Consider the following 25,731-nt stretch of genomic DNA (forward strand, 5'->3'; position numbering starts at 1 on the left):
AAACAAATGTTTTAGGCTTAGTTATAGTGAAACACTGCAATTCCGGTCTTCATTTTGACAATTCATTACAAAATTGATATTTTGGTCCTTTAGTTGTAAATCTAGCTCTTTTTGCCCCTCGGTGCGTCTACGTCAGGGGTTTTGAAAAAAAAAAAAAAAAACCTTGAATGAGTAGGTGTCCAAACTTTTGACTGGTACTGTACATCTGAAAGTGCACCCTTAGGACGCTTGTTTAGCTTAAAGATGCTCTCTATAGCTGTACTCACAGGGCTATTGGGAAATTCAGATGTATTAGCTCTAACAAAGTTCCTAGTCTGGAGACAGCGTAAGAAGTGGGATGAACTTTTCCTGTAGCTGAACAAAAGAGGCAAATTCATCAAAGAATAATTGGAGTACAGTATATTCATAATGTGTCTAATATTGAAAACACAAATGCCTATTTCTCATAAAGCCAGTCTGGTCAGAGTGTATTACTTGGTGCAGCCAGCCTTCCATACGGATGGCTAAGATTTTGTCATCCCAGTTTATAAGCGAGATTTGGCGATAAGATCCACATTCCAGGGGGACCTCATTTGTCTCTAAATAGTAATAAAATCGAAGCCTGATAAAGACTTGTGGGGGAGGGGGGGGGGCAACATTGATCTATTAAGGCACTCCGCAAATAATCAAGACAGGAATGGGCAAAGTAGACCAGAAAACGTCCTGTAAAATTTGTTTGGAAAACCGTCTGGACCCGGTGATTTAACACTTTTTATTGTGGACACTGCAGTTGCAATCTCCTCAAATATAAATTCTTCTTCTAAACCATCATGGGAGTCTATCAATTGAAGGCATATTCAGACCATCGAAGAACAAATCAATCAACAAAGGGTCTTGAGGAGATTCAGAGGTGTATAGCGCAGAGTAAAACTGTTTGAATTGATCTCTTTATGTATAACTGTGGTAGCACCAGACAGGGTCCTTATTTGTGGGATTAAACGTGAGGCCTCAGATTTACGGATCTAATGTGCAAGGAGTTTATTGGCCTTGTCGCCTTAATGAAAACACTGTATCGAGCTCGTAAGAGTAATTGTTCAGCTTGTCTACTCAGATTTGAGTAGCTGGCGTTCTTTATATAGATCAGAGGAAGGATCTGCAGCATACTTCTCATCCAATGTAGCTATGGCTTCACTCAGGTCTCAAAGAGCGAGAGAGCGAGATTTGTTTTTGTTGGCTGTATAATTTGGACACGTAGGTATGCTTTGAGGGACTCCCATATGGAAGAGCAGGACATATCTGGGGTTGAATTAATAAGGAATAAGGTTATTTCAGAAGAAATTAAATAGACAAACTCCTTATGTGAGAGTAAAATTGAGTTAAGACGCTATTGAGAACACATACAAGCTTGCCCTTTAAATGTCTCAGCACACTCCAACATTTCACAGGGTTGTTAGCCCCTTTGATGTTCAACGAAATATACGTGATGGTATTATTTTGGCCACCATGAGCACTCCCGTTATACAACCCTGTCATTAGAGCACAGAGTGGAAAAGCAATGAATACCCAAAAACCCCAGGATAAATTGTCTCAGTAATAATGTACGGTGTAAGACACTTGGGAAAAAGACAGAATGACAACATCAGAACTGAACAATTAAACCTCCTTCCTCCCCCATCCCGGACAATATCTCCCCAATAAGGTACAAGACTAAATAGAACATATTTTCTTCGCACAGTATGTCTGTGAGAATGTGGTGATAAACCCACAGTACCGCCTTTTAACCTGTTGGGGATGGGGGCGCTGTTTAGACTATTTATGCTAATTGGGTAATTTTTGAAACGGCTTCCCACAAAATCCTTGATCGTACAATATGCATATTATTATTATTATTGGATAGAAAACAGTCTATAGTTTCTATAGGAGTTGAAATTTTGTCTCTAAGTGGAACAGAGCCCATTCTACAGCAATTTCCCTGACATGGATTCAGATTTCAGAAATGTTGGCCACTGTTCTGAAGTCAGTTAAAAGGGCACTGTTATTACTATGACTGTACGGACACTTCTTACGTCTTCCCCTGGATGCCTTTACGTGATGACGATTCCAATGGGGTCGATTGCGCGTTCACAGGCCCTATAAATCAAAAAACCCTGTAGCTAGCAAGTCTTTTCTTGGTGCGTCACGCGCGTGGAGAACACGGACCCTCTCCTGTTCCAAGCGTTAGTTTAGCCTGTTATATTTCTCCGGTCATCTTTTCACTCGTTATAGGAGTTAAAAACATCATAAGGTAGTTAATTTAAAGCGTTTTATAGCAATTTATATCCGTTTAGTGCGATTTTGGGACATTTATTTCTTTAACGCTGTGAATAGCTGGGCACGCTTTCAGTTCATCCCGAACGCAGTTGGCATTTCCACATGGCAAGAGGACAGCTTTCCACCAAAAGACGATTACTCCCAAGAAAGGATCCTTTGCCCAAGATACTGATGGAAGAACAGCTCAAGGTAGGACATTTTTATTATGAAAAATCGTGTTTCTGTCGAAACATTTTAGTGGCTTAGGACGCCATGTTTTTTGACGTAGCTTCGCTTGGCGCAAACTGTATTGAAAAGTAAGGATAAATTAAAAAATGTAATTCCGCAATTGTATTAAGAATTAAATTGTCTATCAATCCCTGTCCACCCTATATTTTTTAGTCACGTTTATGAGTATTTATGTATAAGAGTAGATCACTGTCTAAGTGGCGCAAGGACATTTTCTGACCAGCTTGTCTACATTTCACATTGTCTAACCATGATTTTGGTGGCTAAATATAAACATTTGCGATCAAACTCTATATGGATTGTGTAATATGATGTTACAGGAGTGTCATCGGAAGAATTCTGAGAAGGTTAGTGAAAAAATTAATATCTTTTGGCGATGTTGACTTTTATCGCTCACTTTGGCTAGAATCAATGCTGGGCTGCTATGTGCTATGTGCTATGCTAATATAACGATTTATTGTGTTTTCGCTGTAAGACACTTAGAAAATCTGAAATATTGTCTGTATTCACAGGATCTGTGTCTTTCGATTCGTGTATGCTGTGTATTTTTACGAAATGTTTGATGATTAGTAAGTAGGTAAACACGTTGCTCTAAGTAGTTTTTCTATTCCATTTGTGACGGTGGGTGCAATTGTAACCTATGCCATCTACCTGAAATATGCACTTTTTTCTAACAAAACCTATCCCATACCATAAATATGTTATCAGACTGTCATCTAATGAGTTTTTTTGTTGGTTAGGGGCTATAAATATCTTAGTTTAGCCGAATTGGTGATGGCTACTGGTGTTGGTGGACAAATAAAAGATGGTGGATTATGCTAATGTGTTTTTAGGTAATAGATGTACATCTTTACATATTGTGTCTTCCCTGTAAAACATTTTAAAAATCGGACATGTTGACTGGATTCACAAGATCTGTGTCTTTCATTAGCTGTATTGGACTTTAATGTGTGAAAGTTAAATATTTAAAAAAAAAATTTTTTTTGAATTTCGCGGCACTGGTTTTTCAGTGGGGGGGGGGGGGGGTGTGCCGCTAGCGCCACGCTGATCCTAGGCAGGTTAAAGTAGCGTTCTTTGGTTGAGAAACAAGCAGCAAATTTTTTATTTTTTTTAAGTCAATCCCATGTGCAAATGAAATTAGAAAAGCACCACTTGTAGTTGTATAAAATTATAACATGTATTGAGAGAGAAAATAAATAAAACATATCAAGGCTCTCAGCCCAAAACCTCTCATTTGAAGTAAGAAGAACATAGTAAAAACGACCCAAAACAATTAATTAAAACATTATAGTCTAGTTGGACGATGTGACAACGTACAGCCAAGACCACAAAACTACGTCTGTACAATGTTGAAAGTTTGCTGCGTATAAATGGTGTTCAAAACCTTCAACATTGAAGTGAAGAACCCCCAAAAACGCGTAGCCTCGGAACGTTTACTGTTTACTCGGTCTAGACTAGAGGTCGACCGATTAATCGGAATGGCGATTAATTAGGGCCGATTTCAAGTTTTCATAACAATCGGTAATCTGTATTTTTGGACACCGATTTGCCGAAATTATTATATATATATTTTTTTACTCCTTTATTTAACTAGGCAAGTCAGTTAAGAACACATTCTTATTTTCAATGACGGCCTAGGAACGGTGGGTTAACTGGTTCAGGGGCAGAACGACAGATTTTTACCTTGTCAGCTCGGGGATTCATTTTTGCAACCTTCCGGTTACTAGTCCAACGCTCTAACCACCTGCCTTACATTGCACTCCACGAGGACCCTGCGTGGCAGGCCGACCTGGTACGCGAGGGCAGCAAGAAGCCAAGGTAAGTTACTAGCTAGCATTAAACTTATCTTATAAAAAACAATCAATCTTAACATAATCACTAGTTAACTACACATGGTTGATGATATTACTAGTTTATCTAGCGTGTCCTGCGTTGCATATAATCGATGCGGTGCCTGTTAATTTCTCATTGAATCACAGCCTACTTCGACAAACGTGTGATGATTTAACAAGCGCATTTGCGAAAAAAGCACTGTCGTTGCACCAATGTACCTAACCATAAACATCAATGCCTTTCTTTAAAATCAATACACAAGTATATATTTTTAAACCTGCATATTTAGTTAATATTGCCTGCTAACATGAATTTCTTATAATTAGGGAAATTGTGTCACTTCTCTTGCGTTCCGTGCAAGCAGTCAGGGTATATGCAGCAGTTTGGGCCGCCTGGCTCATTGCTAACTGTGTGAAGTCCATTTATTCCTAACAAAGGCCGCAATTAATTTGCCAGAATTGTACATAATTATGACATAACATTGAAGGTTGTACAATGTAACAGCAATATTTAGACTTAGGGATGCCATCCGCGAGATAAAATACGGAACGGTTCTGTATTTCACTGAAAGAATAAACGTTTTGTTTTCTAAATGATAGTTTCCGGATTCTACCATTTTAATGACCAAGGGCTCGTATTTCTGTGTGTTATTATATTATAATTAAGTCTATGATTTGATAGAGCAGTCTGACTGAGCGATGGTAGGCAGCAGCAGGCTCGTACGCATTCATTCAAACAGCACTTTCGTGCGTTGGCCAGCAGCTGTTTATGACTTCAAGCCTATCAACTCCCAAGATTAGGCTGGTGTAACCGATGTGAAATGGCTAGCTAGTTAGCGGGGTGCGTGCTAATAGCGTTTCAAACGTCACTCGCTCTGAGACTTGGAGTAGTTGTTCCCCTTGCTCTGCATGGGTAACGCTGCTTCGAGGGTGGCTGTTGTCAATGTGTTCCTGGTTCGAGCTCAGGTAGGAGCGAGGAGAGGAACGGAAGCTATACTGTTACACTGGCAATACTAAAGTGCCTATAAGAACATACAATAGTCAAAGGCATATAACATACAAATCAGAGAGAGAAATAGTCCTATAAGAAGTTTTAGGTTGTAGTTATTAACTGGGAATATTGAAGACTCATGTTAAAAGGAACCACCAGCTTTCATATGTTCTCATGTTCTGAGCAAGGAACTTAAACGTTAGCTTTTTTACATGGCACATATTGCACTTTTACTTTCTTCTCCAACACTGTGTTTTTGCATTATTTAAACCAAATTGAACATGTTTCATTATTTATTTGAGGCTAAATTGATTTTATTGATGTATTATATTAAGTTAAAATAAGTGTTCATTCAGTATTGTTGTAATTGTCATTATTACAAAAAAATATAATAATAATTTTAAAAAAATGTAAAAAAAAACGGCCGATTAATTGGTATCGGCTTTTTTTGGTCCTCCAATAAATCGGTATCGGTGTTGAAAAATCAAAATCGGTCGACCACTAGTCGAGACAAAAGGATGCGGTAAACAAATATCCCAAAATAGTTTTGGGTCAATGAGACAATACGTAAACAAAGGAATTACATAAACCCTTAATACAATGAAATAAAAATGACAGTGTTAACCATTTTGAATTCAGGCTGTAACTACAAAATGTGGAATAAGTCTATAGGTATGAATACATTCTGAAGGCAGACGATAAGATAACTGTTTTTCAGAATCGTGAACGAAGAGAGTATCACCAATAACAGGTTAGTTGACGAAACTATGGCAGCTTTTATATAGGTAAACTTGTAAAAATCAGATAAAATCTTTGGTTTTATCACATTATCTGGTATACAATCTGTAGCTAAATTGAAGTAGGATGCAGAGCACCCTGCCTCTATCCTTATCCTAGCTGTTGTAATTTATTAGTCTGTCAGGATGTTAATTTCAAGCTCATCAACTACAATCCTTTGCAGTGATGATTTCTTTGATTTATTCTTCTCTCACTTTTGTCTCCCATGATCTATTCAGCTCTCCTCTCCTGTGTCCTGCTCCCAGAGATCAACCAAGTGCTGTTCACCAAGCACTGGCTTAGCTGATTCACTCACCTGTGAGGAGAACCATCCTACTGCAGTTTGAACTAGCCCTGCTGTCACTAGTAGACTTTGAGACCACATGCATTTGTCTGTTGTCTTTCATTTCTGGGTTGTCTTTTTTAGTTTAATTGTATTTATTTAATTAGGCAAGTCAGTTAAGAACAAATTCTTATTTACAATGACGGCCTACACCGGCCAAACCCAGACGATGCTGGGCCAATTGTGCGCCTCCCTATGGGACTCCCAATCACGGCGGGTTGTGATACAGCCTGTCTTACACAGTCTAGTGAATTTTTAAGAGTTGAAGACCACCAACTACTGATATGCATGCTTGGTCTTATATTAGAATAGCTGTTGGTGAAAGCAAAAGCTGCTCTTCCTGGGGTCCACACGAAACATTACATAATAACAGACAAGAACTGCTGAAGATCATATATTTAAAAATTGCACGCATAGCCTCTATATAAATACATACACACAAAATATCTAGGTAAATTAGGGGAGAGGCGTTGTGCTGTGAGGTGTTGCTTTATCATCTTCATTTCATGTTCATCTGAACAATATGAGATAGAAGGGAGTTCCATGCAATAATGTCTCTATATAAAATACTGTATGCTTTCTTGAATTTGTTCTTGATTTGGGGACTGTGAAAAGACCACTAGTGGCATGTCTGGAGGGGTAAATGTTTGTGTCAGAACTGTGTGTATATTGACCATACAAACAATGCTTGTTAGAGCCTATCAAATACTAAATTCCATAGAGAATTAGGTTGAGGTGACAAATTATATATACTATTGTAACATGCAGTGATGAATTCTATTGTCCCTGTCAGGAGCACAGGCTTTTGCCGTAGATAGCAGAGTTCTCATCTCTGGACCACATGATCTTAAGATTGCCTTATGCTAAGGCACTTCTCTCACTCTACATCCGTGGGCTACATTGGTGACCAGGGTGGGATCCTTTTGATACACGTATGTGGCCTGGGAACAGAAATACTCCATGAGAGAGGGGGAATACTGAAGCATGCGTTGATGACAGTTCTACGGTCTCCATTAGAGGCTCAGGCTAAACCCAAAGATCGAGTTTAGGAAATGCTGCTCTATACACACTGATAGGGTTGCAAATGGTGTGAAACTTTCCGGGAAATTTCCAGATTTTCTTCTGAAATTTTCGATGGGAAGTTAAGCCCGGGAATTTTGCTTAAATTCATCAAAAAAAGTTAGCGTATAACAGTTAACCATATTTGTGGGATACATAAGGCAATTCTAGGTCTTGTGGCATATTTTGGTTAAACTATCCCAAATTCAATGGAATTGCAACCCTCTACATGCACAGTGCATTCTTCCATCACATGTGCAGTGCACTCTTCCATCACAAAATTTTCCACCTCAAAATCTTGCACACTAATGAGATGCTATTGAGCCCACACTTCTACACTGTCTGAGCCAAGGACTACATGCTTTCTGGTAAGTTTTGCTTACAATACTGGGTGGGGTGAACATATTTTATATGACATGCATGACACAAAGTGTGTTGAAATAATTTTTAACTTGTTAACAATTTCTGCTAGTTCGTTTTTGCTACCATTCGGGGTTTAGTTTGCTTGAGCATGCTAACTGAGGAATGTTAATTCATTTGTTTCCATACATGTTTAATTTTAAAACATTTATCTTACAAAATGAGTTGTTTAACCTAACCGCTTAACTTCTTTGGGGTAGGGGGCAGTATTCGGAAGTTTGGATGAATGAGGTGCCCAAAGTAAACAGCCTGTTACCCAGGCCCAGAAGCTACGATATGCATATAATTGATAGTATTGGATAGAAAACATTCTAAAGTTTCCAAAACTGTTAAAATAATGTCTGTGAGTATAACAGAACTGATATAGCAGGCGAAAACCCGAGGAGAACCAATCCAGAATCTTTTTTGGAGGTGACACCATTTAAAATACCTGTCTATGGGGAAATCAATGGAATACCTCCCAGATTGCAGTTCCTAGGGTTTCCAGTAGATGTCAACAGTCTTTAGAAAGAGTTCCAGGCCTTTTTTTTTTTTAAACGAGCTAGAATTTGAAGTTTTTCTAAGTGGCTCCCATTTTGGTTGTAGTGTTGTGGCGCGCATGGATGAGGGCGCGCACTTCGTTATTTATCTCCGGTAATGAACATACTATTCTCCTTCTTAAATGTTATCTTTTATTTACATATTAGGGTACCTGAGGATTGATTAGAAACGTTGTTTGACTTGTGCGGACGAAGTTTATTGGTAACCTTTGGGATTAATTTGTATGCATTTTGAACGAGGGAAACCGGTGGATTACTGAGTCAAGCGCGCCAACTAAACTGACTTGTTTGGGATATAAAAGACTTTATCGAACAAACCGACCATTTGTGATGTAGCTGGGACCCTTTGGATTGCAAACAGAGGAAGATCTTCAAAGGTAAGCGATTTATTTTATCGCTATTTCTGACTTTAGTGGCGCCTCTGCTTGCTTGGAAAATGTTTTTAATGCTTTTGTATGCGGGCACTGTCCTCAGCTAAATCGCATGGTATGCTTTCGCCGTAAAGCCTTTTTGAAATCTGCCAAAGCGGCTGGATTAAATAGAAGTTAAACTTTTAACTGATGTATAAAACTTGTATTTTCATGACTGTTTAATATTGCGAATTTTGCGCTCTGCAATTGCACCGGATGTTGGCCAGATGGGACGCTAGCTTCCCACCTACCCCAAAGAGGTTAACCTCTGATGCTCACAGGAAATGTGTATTGGAAGAGATTTCTGAATGTTCTTCACCCAGCATACACCCCTCCAACAAGACATGCTTTATCTACTAATTTGCTGGATGCAGAGTTCAGAGTTCAAGTGACGGTCAAGAAAATCAGAGAAAGCAGACTGTATTGCAATCATCTCTGATGGGTGGTCGAATGTTCTTGGGCAAGGAATAATTAACTACATCATCTCCACCCCTCAACCAGTATTCTACAAGAGCACACACACAAGGGACAGACACACCGGCCTCTATATTGCAGATGAGCTGAAGGCTGTCATCAATGACCTTGGACCACAGAAAGTATTTGCACTGATGACAGATAATGCTGCGGACATGATGGCTGCATGGTCTGAAGTGGAGGAGTCCTACCCTCATATCACACCCATTGGCTGTGCTGCTCATGCATTGAATCTGCTCCTCAATGACACCATGGCACTGAAAACAATGGATACATTACAAGAGAGCCAATGAAATGCTTAGGTATGCGAAGGGTCATCAAGTTATAGCAGCAATCTACCTCACCAAGCAAAGTGAGAAGAATAAGAGCACCAAATTGAAGCTGCCCAGCAATGGGGTGGTGTTGTCATCCTGTTTGACAGTGTCCTGGAGGGGAAGGAGTATCTCCAAGAAATGGCCATATCACAGTCTGCCGATATGGACAGCCCCATCAAGAGGATCCTCCTGGATGATGTATTTTGGGAAAGAGTGGTAAGCAGCCTGAAACCTATAGCAGTAGCCATTGCACGGATTGAGGGAGACAATGCCATCCTGTCTGATGTTCAGAGTCTGCTTGCAGATGTAGGAGGAGAAATACATACTGCTCTGCCCACTTCACTGTTGCTCCAAGCAGGGGGAAACAGGAGTTGTGAAATACAACAAAAAGCGTGAAGACTTCTGCCTGAAGCCCATGCACGCCGCAGCGTACATGTTGGACCCCAAGTATACTGGCAAGAGCATCCTGTCTGGGGCAGAGATCAACAAGCCCTATGGTGTCATCACTACTGTGTCTCGCCACCTTGGTCTGGATGAGGGCAAGGTTCTTGGAAGTCTGGTGAAGTACACTTCCAAGCAAGGGCTTTGGGATGGAGATGCAAGGCTCAAAATGGCCAGACACAAAGCACTTTCTTCTGAAACTCAGTCTATTCTTGTTCTGAGAAATGAAGGCTATTCCATGCGAGAAATTGCCAAGAAACTGAAGATCTTGTACAACGCTGTGTATTACTCCCTTCACAGAGCAGCGCAAACTGGCTCTAACCAGAATAGAAAGAGGAGTGGGAGGCCTCGGTGCACAACTGAGCTAGAGGACAAGTACATTAGAGTGTCTAGTTTGAAGAAACAGACGCCTCACAAGTCCTCAACTGGCAGCTTCATTAAATGGTACCCGCAAAACACCAGTGTCAACGTCAACAGTGAAGAGGCGACTCCGGGATGCTGGTCCGATTGCACTTCCTAAGGCTTCCACTAGATGACAACAGTCTTTAAAACCTTGTTTCAGGCTTCTACTGTAAAGGGGGAGAGAATAAGAGCTGTTTGACTAAGGGGTCTGGCAGAATGCCATGAGCTAAGTCAGGCGCACGGCCGTGAGAGCGAGCTCTGTTCCTTTTCATTTCTAAAGACAAAGGAATTGTTCGGTTGAAACATTATTGAAGATTTATGATAAAAACATCCTAAAGATTGATTCTATACATCGTTTGACATGTTTCCACGAACTGTAATATAACCTTTTTGACATTTCATCTGGACTTAGTGCTCGCGCGTTGTGCATTTGGATTACTGGACTAAACGCGCGAACGAAAAGGAGGTATTTGGACATAAATGATGGACTTTATCGAACAAAACAAACATTTATTGTGGAACTGGGATTCCTGTGAGTGCATTCCGATGAAGATCAAAGGTAAGTGAATATTTATAATGCTATTTCTGACTTTTGTTGACTCTACAACATGGCGGGTATCTGTATGGTGGCTGAGCGCTGTACTCAGATTATCTCATGGTGTGCTTTTACTCAGATTATCTCATGGAGGCAAAACATTACTGAACATAACGCGCCAATATAAACTGAGATTTTTGGATATAAATATGAATTTTATCGAACAAAACATGCATGTATTGTGTAACATGAAGTCCTATGAGTGCCATCTGATGAAGATCAAAGGTTAGTGATTAATTTAATCTCTATTTCTGCTTTATGTGACTCCTCTCTTTGGCTGGAAAAAGGCTGTGTTTTTCTGTGACTAGGCGCTGACCTAACATAATCAGATGGTGTGCTTTCGTCGTAAAGCCTTTTTGAAATAGGACACTGTGGTGGGATTAACAACAAGTTTCTTTAAAATGGTGTATAATACTTGTATGTTTGAGGAATTTTAATTATGAGATGTCTGTTGTTTGAATTTGGCGCCCTGCACTTTCACTGGCTGTTGTCAAATCGATCCCGTTAACGGGATTTCAGCCGTAAGAAGTTAAACAGCACAGCAAGTTTTCAGCTGTGCTAACATAATTGCAAAAGGGTTTTCTAGAAATGTCCTTGTTTCTGAAAGAAAAGGCATTTTTTGTCCATTTAAAATATCAAATTGATCAGAAAAAGTGTGGACATTGTTAATGTTGTAAATGACTATTGTAGCTGGAAACGGCAGATTTTTTATTATATATCTACATAGGCATACTGAGGCCCATTATCAGCAACCATTACTCCTGTGTTCCAATGGAACGTTGTGTTAGCCTTTTAAAATGATAAACTTGGATTAGCTAAGTGACCCTAAACTTTTGAACGGTAGTGTATGTCTACTTATGACAAGGTAAAAGGTTATGTTTCTATCCACATATGATATGGTAAATATATCCAATGCAAAAAGACATCTACATTTAAATGGTTTTAATATTAATTTCCGTTAATTCCCATATATTCCCGTTAATTCCCACCTCTGAATATTTCCCAAAATGTGGAACCCTATACACTGAACAAAGATATAAAATGCAACATGTAAAGTGTTGGTCCCATGTTTCATGAGCTGAAATCAAAAATACCTGAAATGTTCCATACTCACCAAAAGCTTATTTCTCTCAAATATTTTGCACAAATTTGTTTACGTCACTGTTAGTGATCATTTCTCCTCTGCCAAAATAATCCATTCACCTGACAGGTGTGGCAAAACAAGAAGCTGATTAAACAGCATGATCATTACACATGTGCACCTTGTGCTGGGGACAATAAAAGGCCACTTTAAAATATGCAGTTTTGTCACACAACACCACAGATGTCTCAAATGTTGAGGGAGAGTGCATGCAGGAATGTCTACCAGAGCAGTTGCCTGAGAATTGAATGTTAGTTTGGCAGTACGTCTAACCGGCCTCACAACCCAGCCCAGGACCTCCACATCCGGCTTCTTCACATGCGGGATGGGGGGGGGGGGGGGTGGGGCTATTCTCATTAGCTGGGCCTGGCTCCCCAGTGGGTGGGCCTATGCCCTCCAAGGCCCAACCATGGCTGCACCCCTGCCCAGTCATGTGACATCCATAGAGATCCATAGATTAGCCTTATGAATTTATTTCAATTGACACATTTTTGAAATTGTTGCATGTTGTGTTTATATTTTTGTTCAGTATACACAGATTGGTAGGTTACACTATACTTAGATACTTCAAATACTGCCTGATACATGTTTGTTATGTCTACGTTCTCAATAAATGGTGAAACACTAAATGTGATGTGTTCTTTGTTCGAAGGTATATGCATAAAACGTGCACATTATGGAAAACATGTCTCACACTCGTAGCTAGTAGCAGAATAATGGATTGGCAATAAATTGCCACCGTCAACTTTTACAAGGTTAGTTACAAAGTTAGGCTAATCATTTAAACCACCTAAATATATTCACTGAACATTTAGTATTTGAAACGCAAACATTCGTTTTGCCAACTGATTTTACTATAATCCTGCTGACAATTTATCCTTCTCCATACTTTATATTCCAACATCACGCATGCCCACCATGATATTGGGCAACTGCTTACATTTGAGAACTCATCTGGTTTAGAAATCAAACAGTACAAAAACCAAACGGTTACAGATTGTCATCACTATCCAGGATTAGGATTTAGGAAAAAAACTATTATATTAAAGTCAGGTAAATTATTACTGTGCCACACTCCTCTGAAACCACAGTACAATACAGCATAAGTGTGTGTGAGTTTTGTTAAATCCAGACGCTCCATCTGAACATGGCTTGCGATACGGTTTTGATAGCATAAGGACCTTATCGTTCATATCAGCGATAAAATAAAATAAAAAAACGTTAAAATTGATACACACCTTTTATAGGGTTAGTGTTCCCACACGGCCCTATCTCCATGTTACAGAACTTTACAGAAGACAGACTGAAGACCAAGGGACCACCGGTGTTAATTACCTTGCTATCTAGCATGCTCCAGAAACTTCGTCACTGAAAAATAATATCGGCTGCAACTGTGATAAAGCCAGATGAAACAGTGTCCAGCACAGGAAGTTGGTGGCACCTTAATTGGGGAGGACGGGCTCGTGGTAATGACTGGATAGGAATATTGTAATCAAATACATCAAACACATGGTTTCCATGTGTTGATGCGCCGTTCCAGCAGCCTCCACTGGTGACAGTAAGTGTATTTTTTTTTACATTTGTAAAATTATTTTTGATATGATAAGAAAGTAAAGGGCTTTATGTTTCTAAAATCATATCGCAATTGAGAATAGATACACGTTTAGATGGAGTACTTGGCTGTTTACCTCTGAAAATAACAAGGTCCTTGGACCTTTTAAGGAGTAACGGTATTAAGAGTACATATTGGGCTACTAGCTAACGTTAGTTACCTAGCTGCCTTTACTTTAAGGAGCTCGCTACTTGGTGGCTACGCTTACTACCCTGTTATTGACGATGACATAACATAAACACAGCACGAACAATTTCACAGCCAAGAACACGCTTAGTGAAGATAGCTACAACTTCAACAGTAGTCCCTGCATGACAAAATACATGTTTTTTCCACATCTTTGTTGTGCTACTAGTCGCTAACTTAGCTAGCCATTTAGCTAGCTAACCAGCTACAATAGAGTTTGCAAAAATATATATCTTACATTTGTAAACAAATTTTACACTCTTACCTTAGTTACCTTTTTCAGATGACAAAAACGACACCCAGCAACCCGAGAATTTAGTAAAAATATCACCATGAACCGAAGCCCTTTGCAGAAATGTCAGTCGAGTCGAGCCAGGGCCAAAATTGAGACAGCCAGAGGTCTGTTGCTGAGAGACAGGAGTCAGAAATAAGGTTTTAGCATATCCCAAATACCATGCCCTGCATTTAAATAGTCCACATTTAGCTTTTAAGGATTATGTGTTGAGAAATGTTGAAATAAGTCTAGGTTCAGGTTAGCTATTCCTTTAAAAATCAAGATTAAAGCGCTCCCACGTACAAGTGCTACTCCTCGATTTCTATCCAGCTTGTTGGGGATAGAAATATGGGAGAGATAAATTGCGCATGCGCCGCAGCTGGAGCCTGGAAAAAAGGTGTCCCACCATGCAACACAATGTAAATGGTACGCAAGTAAGGTTTAGAAAAAGGGTCTGTGCTATCCGGGATCCTTGGGACGTCCATATGCCATTGAAGTTTAAATGTAGTTATTTAGCAGGAGACATGTTGAAACATTTTTGTATCTTCGAAAGTATTATGGTCCATGCATTCCATAATGCAGGCATATTCTGATTGTTGAATAAATTGTGATTATTTTGTACTTATAGTACACCACTGCCAGACAGCTGTTCATGATGCATCCATTGAATGCATTTCGTTTGAAAGATTTTCCCCACAACGTTCTATCACAATGAATGGCCTTATTGTAGCTTCTATAGGTAGTGTAAATTACAATGTGCGTACATATTTAGTGTATCAGGCCCAGGATGTTCAATTCATGTTCATGCATCCCAAGGTGTGACAAAGGGAATCCGAGATGCAATGGGCTTTGCTGCCATCTAGTGATCAGATGAATGATCAGACTCTAGCTCCCTAGGGTGCTGAGATCTACCAAACCACATTCATACTGTACTTAAGCACTGCATCAGAAATTCTGCCAGCTTGGTAGATGACCGACTGCACGAATCATCCTATTCTCACAATCTATCCTAAATCAGCAGCACAGTTGTAACATTCATTCACAGCCATCTGCACATTAATGGGTTTACACAGGTGGTGGGTAAACATTGGATGAATGTTGCTGCCTCTTCTTCAGTGCTCCCAGGACAGTGTAGTCTCCGAAATCCCAGACCTCGGGCTGGAACAGTGTTAACTCTTAAGGATCCACCCCTTTTTTCCAATTTTCGCCTAAAATGACATACCCAAATCTAACTGCCTGTAGCAAGGATATGCATATTCTTGTTACTATTTGAAAGGAAACACTGAAGTTTGTGGAAATGTGAAAGGAATGTAGGAGAATATAACACATTAGATCTGGTAAAAGATAATACAAAGAAAAACATTATTGTCTTTTTTTGTACCATCATCTTTGAAATGCAAGAGAAAGGTCATAATGTATTATTCCAGCCCAGGTGCAATTTCGATTTTGGCCACTAGATGGCAGCAGTGTATGTACAACGTTTTAGACTGATCAAATGACCCATTGCATTTCTGTTCTAAATTTTGTATCAAGACTGCCCAAATGTGACTAATTTGTAAATTCATAACTTCTCATGTTCAAAACTGCACTCTCCTCAAACAATAGCATGGTATTCTTTCACTGTAATAGCTACTGTAAATTGGACTGTGCAGTTAGATTAACAAGAATTTAAGCTTTCTTCCAATATCAGATATGTCTATGTCCTGGGAAATTGTCTTGTTACTTACAACCTCATGCTAATCGCATTAGCCTACGTTAGCTCAACCGTCCCACAGGGGACCCACCGATCCTGAAGAAGTTTTAACATTGTGGGAGGCAACCTGTCTACCTAGGAATATTACAACAACAAAAAAATATATATATATATTTTTTAATTTAACCTTTGTTTAACTAGGTAAGCCAGTTAAGAACAAATTCTTATTTACAATGACGGCCTACCCCGGTCAAACCTAACCCGGACGACGCTGGGCCAATTGTGCGCCGCCCTATGGGACTCCCAATCACAGCCGGTTGTGATACAGCCTGGAATCGAACCAGGGTCTGTAGTGATGCCTTTAGCACTGAGATGCAGTGCCTTAGACAGCTGTGCCACTCGGGAGTAAGTGCACCTGCGTTTTCATACTCAGAACCTCAAAAACAGACAGTACACATTGTTCAGAGCAGTCACTATACTTTATTTTAGTGGGAGAAATAGCATACAATTTATTCTGTACAATATTTAACAATCACTTCCAACCAAGCCCTGAAACTGTTTGTTAAATACTTGCAAAACAAAGGAAAAGATGGCATGTTTATTTTGATTGTAGGATGGCCATTTATGCTTATGGTGAGAATATCGGCAGATAACACAAACCTCAGTTAACAGTGACACCATTTCTATTGTGTGATGACAAAGTAATGTCACCATAACATAGAAAATAAAAACGCCATAGCTGATCAAATCTCAGGTCATATTCCCACAACATTGTTAATTATACAAGTCTATGGTTGCACCATACAACTCGCCTTCAACACTGATCAATGTTGTGGGAACGTTGAGTGACAGCTAGGATGTCTGTCTGAGGTAAATTATGAGCCAATCCAGGGAGTCTTTACTAGCATAAAGATATATAATAACAATACTACTTCTTCTGAAAGAGAAGTTAGCATTGTCTGGGCCTTGACATAAATTAATAAAACCATTTTAAAAATACAATTACATATCAAATAAACAACAAAAATATTTTGGGAGAATATTATTAACAATAGAAAGGATTTTTTATTCATTTTTTGCCTTGAGACCATATAAAACAACATCATGCTAAAATCACAATCTAAAACAACATTCATATGTACACACTGTGCATTTTCCATCCAGTCATCTACTAATGTCAGAGGGGTTTGGCTTTTAAGGGGGTGTAATGTAGGCTAAATGTAATGTGTGCCTCCTTAGAAACATAATGGTGTCATAGAAACAAGTGATGTACTATTGTTTTACATAAAATAAACCTAGAAACCTTCTGAGGCCAGAGGGAGAGCATCTGTTTAGTGAGATGGAGCATTTGCACAGCAGCAGTGTTTTTAAAAAGTATGGAAAATATGGAAACATAAAGATTGGATTTGACTTTCCTCCTTGGCATCAGTGCTACAGATAATACAGTAAGTATATACCAAAATGGCAGCAGTTGCAAATCTGTCTCCCCTGCTTTTGAAGATTGCTCTGTTGTTGGCTCCCCATATCTACACTCCTGAATCAGTGGCTCAGGTTAGAGAGGAAAAGCAAGAGTAGCATAGATGTCAGTGAGTGAGAGAATAATAAACCCTCCGAGCTACAGGCTTAGTCCTACAGATGCAATGACTACTTTAAATCCATAACTTACATATCATTGTACTATTGAGATGGCATACAGTTATTGCCAGAGAGGATGTGCGGGTTTATAGTCAGAGAATAAACAAAAACAGCTGATTTCATTGATTAAAAAACAAACGCTACATAGAGATTGAAAGTTGGTGCCATGGCAAGAAGCCACTGTCAGCCCCAACTTTAATTGCATACAGTTAACTGAGTAAAAGCGTAGTGTTACTATATCCCTGAATGTTATGTGGTAGGCTATAACAAAATATGTCTGATGGAGAGAAGCATATAATTGAGTCACCAATGTTTGAGTACAATAGGACTACTAACAGAACATATTCCGGGTTAGAATCTGAAAGCTGCAATTGGCCATTTGAATCTTTTTATGTCTTGTCTAAGGAGCACAGAGCCAAAGTGGTGGACATGCTGTTAGTGATGGGGAATACAAGATTGAAGGGGAACACATATAGATTTGATCATGATGGCTACTTTAGTAATGTAGAACACCTGACATGATCTGAATAACCCCTCTATATGGACATCTACCTGAAAACCACACCAGCTGTAAAGACTTCATGTATGCACCCCTTGATTAAGTTGTCTCCAAAATAATGGCACGAGAATCAGTCAACGCCTAAAAGCAGAGAGGATGGGGTCATAGAGTAATGTGTGCTTCCTGAGACGTATTGAAATATGATGGAAATAGCAGACTACAAACAGAAAATACTACAACCAGGGCAGGGAGAAAGAGCAATACTGTTACAGCGGATTGTAGACGTTTCATTTTAAAATCCATAGGGGGTTTCGAACACCTGACACCAGTGTCACACACTTTTACATAGAAAAAAGGGGGGGAAAACATGCGTTTTTAAATATTTTGTAGACACTGCAAATCTAATAAGGGAAATGCTTTTAAAATATTTTTTCTCTAATGTATTCATATTTTCAGGGATTTTCTTCTCAACATGTTTAAACGGTCTTAAAATGTTGGTAAAACAACAACGCTCACAGTCACATTTGAATAGCTGGGGCAACATATAAAATACACAAACAAAGGACTTAACAAGGCAAAAACACTGATTTGTGAATGGCCATTTTTGTTGGCATACTCCATAATTTGAAAAAGCTTCAATACCAAACATGTCATCTGAATGTCGATGTCCTGTAGTGGTTTTAGTGTTACGAAGGAAAACATCATTTGTAGGATGTGAAACTGAGGTATACCTTGTTAAGAGACTCAAGAGGTTGATGGTTATTTTTAAAGAAATGCTGTGAGGCAGGTCCGGATAAATAACCTTGATTACGCTATTTTTTCTCTCTGTTGATATATGTACAGCAGCGATACACAGACATTCAGAAGCTGTTTCTTATTGGCATTACAATAGTCATTCATAGAAACACAAAGAGCAAATGTGTTTAAAAACCAAGTTGCCCTTTTTTATACTGAAATTAAATTAACTGTGTTTGTGTCGGGATTCTTCTTCTCTCCTGTTCCTCCTTTTCTTAGAGAAAAAACTGAAGTCAGTCCAGGAAGTACGTTTTCCTTTCTTTTACAAAAAAATTGTAATATCAGCCAAAATGTCAACTTTAAAATGACTTTGTCCATTGTCAAGGTGCGTCCAGTGAGGGATTTAGATGATTGCTAGTTTGTTTTCCCATCACGCCCTCCCATTTTAAAATGACCCAGGCGTGAGGAAGTCTTTAGGCACACATGTAGCTAAACGCAATAGGAACCAATTCAGACCTGGATAGTTCTCCATGAACCTAGGTCCACTGAGTGATTTTTGCCGCCACCTTGTGTACAATCACAGCGACGGATGTGGAACGAGTCTTGACCCTCTGCTCAGGGAGGTGAGTCTCTGTGGGGTCTGTTCTCCTGTCCTGTGTTAACTCATACGCCTAGTCATAGGCTGGACTCTTTAGGGGGGTAGTCCACGTTGGTCACCATGGTGACAACTGTGACAATCTCCTCGGGCGCAGTGACGTTGTTGAGGCGCTGCATCTGCACCACGCGCTCCTCCACGCACCCCGCCGACAGGCGTGCCTCTGCCTCATGGTCCCAGCACTCCTCGATTGTCTCACACAGCATGGTCAGACCCTGGGAGGGACAGAGCACACACATTAGCACACACACGTTTACCCTCTGCGACACAAGGGCACAACGACACACAGCAAACAAGGCCCGTGTGGCAGCATTGTGGACAGAGAGACCAGACGCCATTAGCTTAACTAATCTACTGTTACAGATCCACAGATTCGATAGGAGACACTGATAGTGCAGAAACTTTGAGAAGGAGGCTATTAAGCAGACATTTCAGAAATGGCCGCTATCTTCTAGACTGGGGGGGGAGAGAAATCAGGCCACAAAGACAGTATCATTCTCCGATCAATAAGTGTCTGTGTTGGGCTCGAGTTAGGATGCTCTGCAAACAGTAGGGATTCAGACAAACCGTCTTAGCTAACCGCAGTCAAGACATAAACAGATGAGGTAAGCAGTGGCCTGGGCCATGGCAGGGAGTGAAAGGCTTATACAGGGAAATTAACATGGAGCTATTTTTAGCTATAATAGCCCATTGTAATGTTAATGTCAAAAGCTGTTCAGTATTTGTGCTATTTTTTCTGCTCAGCAGAGCTTCTCTGTACTCGATGTCCTTACTGTTCCATGATGATGGGTTTCGTTAGTTTGTGGTAGTCACTGTACTGCCCCTTCAGTCACATTATAGATTAAGATACATGGTGTATATGATCTACTCACCGCGTGTTTCTGCCAGCACTCCCTGAGCGTGGGCCTCAGCTTTTTGTGGACCACTACCTCCTGCATGTCCTCCAGGGACGGGTGCTGGCCAATCTCCTCCTCAAACGGCAGCATGTACTCATCCACAGGGCCTGAACATACACACAGCACAATGTTACACACACATCTCAACACCACAGTGACCCATTCACAAAACAAAATGCAATCAATATAACAATAGTTTATTTGAGCTAATAAAGAACATAAATCAGTGGTCAACTCAATCAGTGCTCTGAGATTCTCATAAGGAATTAAGAGCTGATGCTTTCTGTGGTCTAATTAAGCAATAAGGCACGAAGGGGTGTGGTATATGGCCAATATACCACGGCTAAGGGCTGTTCTTTGCACGACGCAATGAAGAGTGCCTGGATACAGCCCTTAGCCATGGTATATTGGCCATACACCACAAATCCTCAAGGTGCCTTATTGCTATTATAAACTGGTTACCAACGTAATTAGAGCAGTAAAAATACATGTTTTGTCATACCCATGGTATACGGTCTGATATACCACGGCTGTCAGCCAATCAGCATTCAGGGCTCGAACCACCCAGTCTATAACAGCCCTTGACCAGTGGAGGTCTCCCTCCGAGCCGGTGAGTTGCTCTGACCAAGCTCTAACTCCGAGTTGACCTCCAGTAATAACCACAGAGTGTTCCACATGCTGACCACCGACACAACTACACAGGCTAGGCCAGGTCACTACTGCTCCATGGAACCAGACAGACATAATCCATAACAACCAACTGGCCCCTGCTTAGACAGTGGTGGCCCTTGACCAGGACTATGGTAGTACTTCGGCATTAAAGGACAATCCTCCTGGAGAGCTACTGGGTATACAGGCTTCTGCTCCAGCCCTACACTTGCACACCTGATTCAGCTAATCAAGGTGCCGAGTAAAGTTAGAACTAAATCCTGCGGTAGGGTAGCTCGCCTGAGAGTAGGGTTGGAAGAGAATCGTGCTCTCCAGGAGAAGGATTGGTCACCCCTAATGTATGGTCCTTCAAGGGAGTGTGCTCTTACCGTCGGCAGCCTTGCAGCGTGCGGCCAGCTCCCACAGCACCAGTCCCAGAGCATACATGTCTATCCTCAGGAATGAGTCCCGCTGGAAGTTGATCGCCCCCTCCAGGACCTCAGGGGCCATGTACCTCCGGGTGCCCACCTGGAAATGATAGACAAACACACACTGATTTGTTCGATATCAATCTAAATCAATGGTCATGCTTGTTTTGGACAGTTTACAGTCAATTGTGGAATACAGTGTCTATTTTGGCATCAGGCAATACAAAGCTCAACTATTGACAAGCGGATTTTATGATGTAGAATGATCCATTCATTTTGACATCATGGAACCTATCAGACAGTCTCTCCACAACCTACATCTCATCACTCACCTGTCCGTGCGTGTCCCCAGCTGATTTCCCAGCCTCAAACCTCAGGGCCAGGCCAAAGTCAGCAATGCAGGCCGTCAGGTTGGACTTCAGAAGGATGTTCTTACTCTTGATGTCCCTGTGGATCACAGAAGAACAGAAACACTCCAATGAGACAACAGACAGCGTAGGAGAGGAAAGCTACCCATCACTTATCATAATATTGTATAATATCTGGAAGCAGAGATATTTTGTTTGTGGAGGAAGGACGTGGATAGAATAAAATATAATATAATAGGTTTATTGGAAGACAAAAACATGGAGGATAGATAGGATAGGTGACTGGGGAAGATAGGAGAGCAGGGAGCTGACCTGTGGGCGATGGCAGGCTTGTGTCCATCCTTCAGACCAGGAATGTCTTCATGGAGATAAGCCAGGCCTCGGGACATGGTCTGGGCTATGTGACACAGCTCGTTCCATGACAACACGTTGGCCTTCAGATAGTCTGTCAACGAGCCCTGGAAATGGAGGCATACAGCCAGTTTATATAACAGCACCCAGCAATGTGCCTCACCTTCAACATGCCACAACAGTCTGACATAATGCCAGCTGATTGTTCTACTTCTAACCACTAGAGGGCATGTTTATTCAACACAGATAAAAAACATTCTAGTATTCTCTGAAAATTAGGAAGAAACATCATTATCTTCTTCATGTTTATTGGGATAATTGTTCAATTCTAGCATGAGAACGTTGAATGAGTTCGGCTGAATGTGCTTTGTGTTTGTGCTGTGGTCCTTTGGCCAGCAGGGGGGGCTGTACCTTCTCGTGGTAGGCTGTGATCAGCCACAGCTCTATGTCCATGTTGGTGCCCCTCTTCTCCGCTCCGAGGAAGTGGAGAAGGTTCTCATGCCTCATCCCGCTCAGGTTGTAGATTTCATACTCATTGTGCCATGACTGCTTGTCCTGAGGATGACAAACAAGGCCACAGATTCACTACAAAGACAAATGTATAACAACTAGTGAGTATTGGATTTCCCCCCATTATTAGATTGCAAAGTATTTGGTAGGGTAAACAAATTGTCAAAAGACACCAAAAAAAAACATTTCTTTAACTGGTTAAAACAGTATAATATACAGTCAGGTCCAAAATGATTGGCCTCCTTGATAAAGATGAGCAAAAAAGACGAGCGAGCGCTGCGACTTTTCCTTTTCAATTATGATTGCATTTTTTAGGTACACCTCGACTCAAGTTGGTTCAGTGCCCTCCACTTCTTTCCAAAAGACAATATAAATAAATAATTCAAATAGTGAGCTATATTGTATGCTCAATTATTTTTGAAAATTATATCCTTTTATACAAATACAATTGCTAAGAGAATGAGATTTTGTTTAAAAAGTAATTTGTTTGTTTTCAATTATCCAGCACCCTCACATTGTGAGGATAACGACACTGAGGCTTTTTCTAAAATGTTTTATGAGATTGGAGAACACATTTGGGGTGATCTTAGACCATTCCTCCATACAGTATCTTAATATCCTTGATATCCTTTGCCTGCACTCAATTCAAACCACAGCGTTTCAATGGGGTTTAAGTCCAGAGACTGAGCTGGCCATTGCAAAAAGTTGATTTTGTGGTTAATTAACCTTTGGTGGATTTTGATGTGTGCTTAGAGTTATCGGCTTGGTGGAAGATCCACTTGCAGCCAAGTTTCAGTCTCCTGGCAGAGGTAACCAGGTTTTTGGTTGGTACTTGGTAAAGTTCATGATGCCGTTGACCTTAACAAGAGCTCCTGGACCAGTGGAAGTAGCCCCATAACATCTAAGATCCACCACCATATTTTACAGTAGGTATGAGGTTCTTTTCTGCATATGCATCTGTTTTTTGACACCAAACCTACCACTGGTGCGTGTGGTCAAAGAACTCTATTTTCAAGTCATCTGACCATAGTACCGCCTGGAGTTTGCTAAACGGAATTGGCACTTGGATTGGAACCGGTGCTATGGATGATGAAAATAGAGCTCATTTGAATAATTTTTTTATTTGAAAAAATTATTTCTTTGCATTACTTGTTAAACAAAATCTCTCTCTGAGAAATTGTATTAGTATAATGTAAAAAAAAAAAATGTTTAGCATACAATATAGCTCAGTATTTCAATTATTTATTTTATAGTCTTTCTTGCTCATCTTTATAAAGGGTATCAATAATTATGGACCTTACTGTATGCATGTTCTGTCATTATGTCAGTTAGTGCTTAGTGGTCAATCGAGGCCACTGTGGGTTTAGTGATTGGCCTCTAAGCTAAAGGGCTGGTCAGCCCAGGAGGATTAGTTAGGGCCTGGAATTTTAAGACTGATGACGCTCTCCTCTCTCTCCCAAAGAAGCAGGGAAAGCCACAACTCCCCTAGCCCTGCATTCTGCTGCAGGTGGTTAGTTAGTGGCTAACAGTACTGTACCTGAATGGGGAAGATTTTGACAGCCACATAATCATTGAGTAGCTGAGCCTTCCAAACGCAGCCGAAGCGCCCCCTGGCTTTGATCTCAATCAACTGCAATGGCTTCTGACCCAGGATGGGGGAAGGGGGCATGGGCCCTGGATCCTACAAAGGAGAGGAGAGAAAAAGACACATCAACCTCACTGTTTATTACACAGAGGCCAAGCATCAAGTGCAACGCTTTGCATATCGGCATACTACAGTGACTAAAGAAGTAGGATACAAAATGGCTGCAGTGTAGCAGGGTCAATGGTTGGGCCATAACCTCAAGTCAAAGAAAAGGGAAACTTTAGAGCAGCTGCTGGGCTGGGCACTATGAAGCTTTGACAGAAGGGGCTTATGGGGGCTAGGGAAGTGGTGAGCTTGTTAAACTTAATCACCAACCTCTGTCTCCTCTCTGGACTACTGGATGAGGCCTGACCTACTTAATGTAGAGTAGCAGGGGACGGACTACTCTGACTGACTGACTACTGCAGCACGTAATTATTCAACAGGGATGCACAATCCTGGTCTGCAAGGAATCTAGTACCTGATTCACACTAAAGGGCCGGGTCAAACCGTACCGTGCTGGCTAGGATATTTTATTTTCACATTGTTCTTTCCAGCTCGGTTTGGCTCAGTAGTGTAAAAAGGATATACCAGTCCAGGTGCGTCAATAGCCCATTTGAAAGATAACAGAGGTGGGTTGATTTTCTAGTTTGAGTCAAAGTAATGGGACTACAGTTCCTGATCTGGAACTAGGAGTTCACGTGGACTAGTCTGGGCCTTTCATGTCTATACAGCTCTGGTCTGTGCTACCCATAGATCATGTTTTATAGGCATATCCTTCATAGCTCCAGACAGTACTAAAGAGAGACCTTTACCTTGATTCCATCAAGGAAGAGAACTACAAAGGCAGGCTTATGATGTTGATGACAGACCGATAAAGGGGTGTTCTGGTCGCAATACTGACTGAGCATGACCTTTATGTGCCTACAGAATATGTTGTAGGTCTATAGACTATTGTATGTTGAACCTATGGGTTTATGTCCGGAGTTGTAGGTGGGGTGGTCATATGGCTGGCTGTGTGTGTGAATGACTCTGCCCAGGACCTATAGGCCTATGGTGACCTTATCCATCAACTAAAAAACATTTGTCAGCAGAAGCGATGGTCTGTTTCCCGTGTAAACTGGCTGTGTTGGGTGGTGAGTTTCTGGGCCTCTTATCAAAGCAGAACATCTCTGCTGCTACCTAACTCACTCACCGACCTGAAGGACCACAATATCTACAGCCTGCAGGTCATATAATAATATTGTGTTCGTTATTTGTCCTCTAATGGTTGAGTTGAACAGCAAGGAAAGTAGTGAACCTCTATATCTATACAGAATGGTTGTCTTTCCCCATGGGGTGTACACATAATGGCCTGCATGC

At 40.7% G+C, this 25,731-nt stretch overlaps 2 protein-coding genes across 6 annotated transcripts in view; both read right to left on the reverse strand.

Annotated features, from left to right (window-relative positions):
• LOC129821188 (methyl-CpG-binding domain protein 5-like) overlaps positions 1 to 14,674 on the reverse strand; it is a 59,217-nt gene extending 44,543 nt beyond the window's left edge. For 2 of the 4 annotated variants that reach the window (XM_055878547.1, XM_055878549.1), the window contains exon 1: positions 14,319 to 14,668. The gene's annotated coding sequence lies outside the window, so the exon portion shown is untranslated. Of the gene's footprint in view, positions 1 to 14,318 lie in introns of all 4 variants that reach the window. The other 2 variants (XM_055878548.1, XM_055878550.1) reach the window with 2 other exon arrangements.
• Positions 14,675 to 16,477: 1,803 nt separating this feature from the next.
• LOC129821189 (activin receptor type-2A-like) overlaps positions 16,478 to 25,731 on the reverse strand; it is a 44,517-nt gene continuing 35,263 nt past the window's right edge. For both annotated transcript variants that reach the window (XM_055878552.1, XM_055878553.1), the window contains 7 exons: positions 24,283 to 24,426; positions 22,647 to 22,790; positions 22,197 to 22,342; positions 21,849 to 21,963; positions 21,478 to 21,616; positions 20,417 to 20,547; positions 16,478 to 19,759 (listed from right to left, as the gene is read on the reverse strand). In XM_055878552.1, the coding sequence (XP_055734527.1) occupies positions 19,565 to 19,759; positions 20,417 to 20,547; positions 21,478 to 21,616; positions 21,849 to 21,963; positions 22,197 to 22,342; positions 22,647 to 22,790; positions 24,283 to 24,426 (1,014 nt within the window). In that variant the 3' untranslated portion in view covers positions 16,478 to 19,564. The remainder of the gene's footprint in view (positions 19,760 to 20,416; positions 20,548 to 21,477; positions 21,617 to 21,848; positions 21,964 to 22,196; positions 22,343 to 22,646; positions 22,791 to 24,282; positions 24,427 to 25,731) is intronic.

Source organism: Salvelinus fontinalis, chromosome 23 (assembly GCF_029448725.1).
Source record: "Salvelinus fontinalis isolate EN_2023a chromosome 23, ASM2944872v1, whole genome shotgun sequence".
Classification (NCBI taxonomy): domain Eukaryota; kingdom Metazoa; phylum Chordata; class Actinopteri; order Salmoniformes; family Salmonidae; genus Salvelinus; species Salvelinus fontinalis.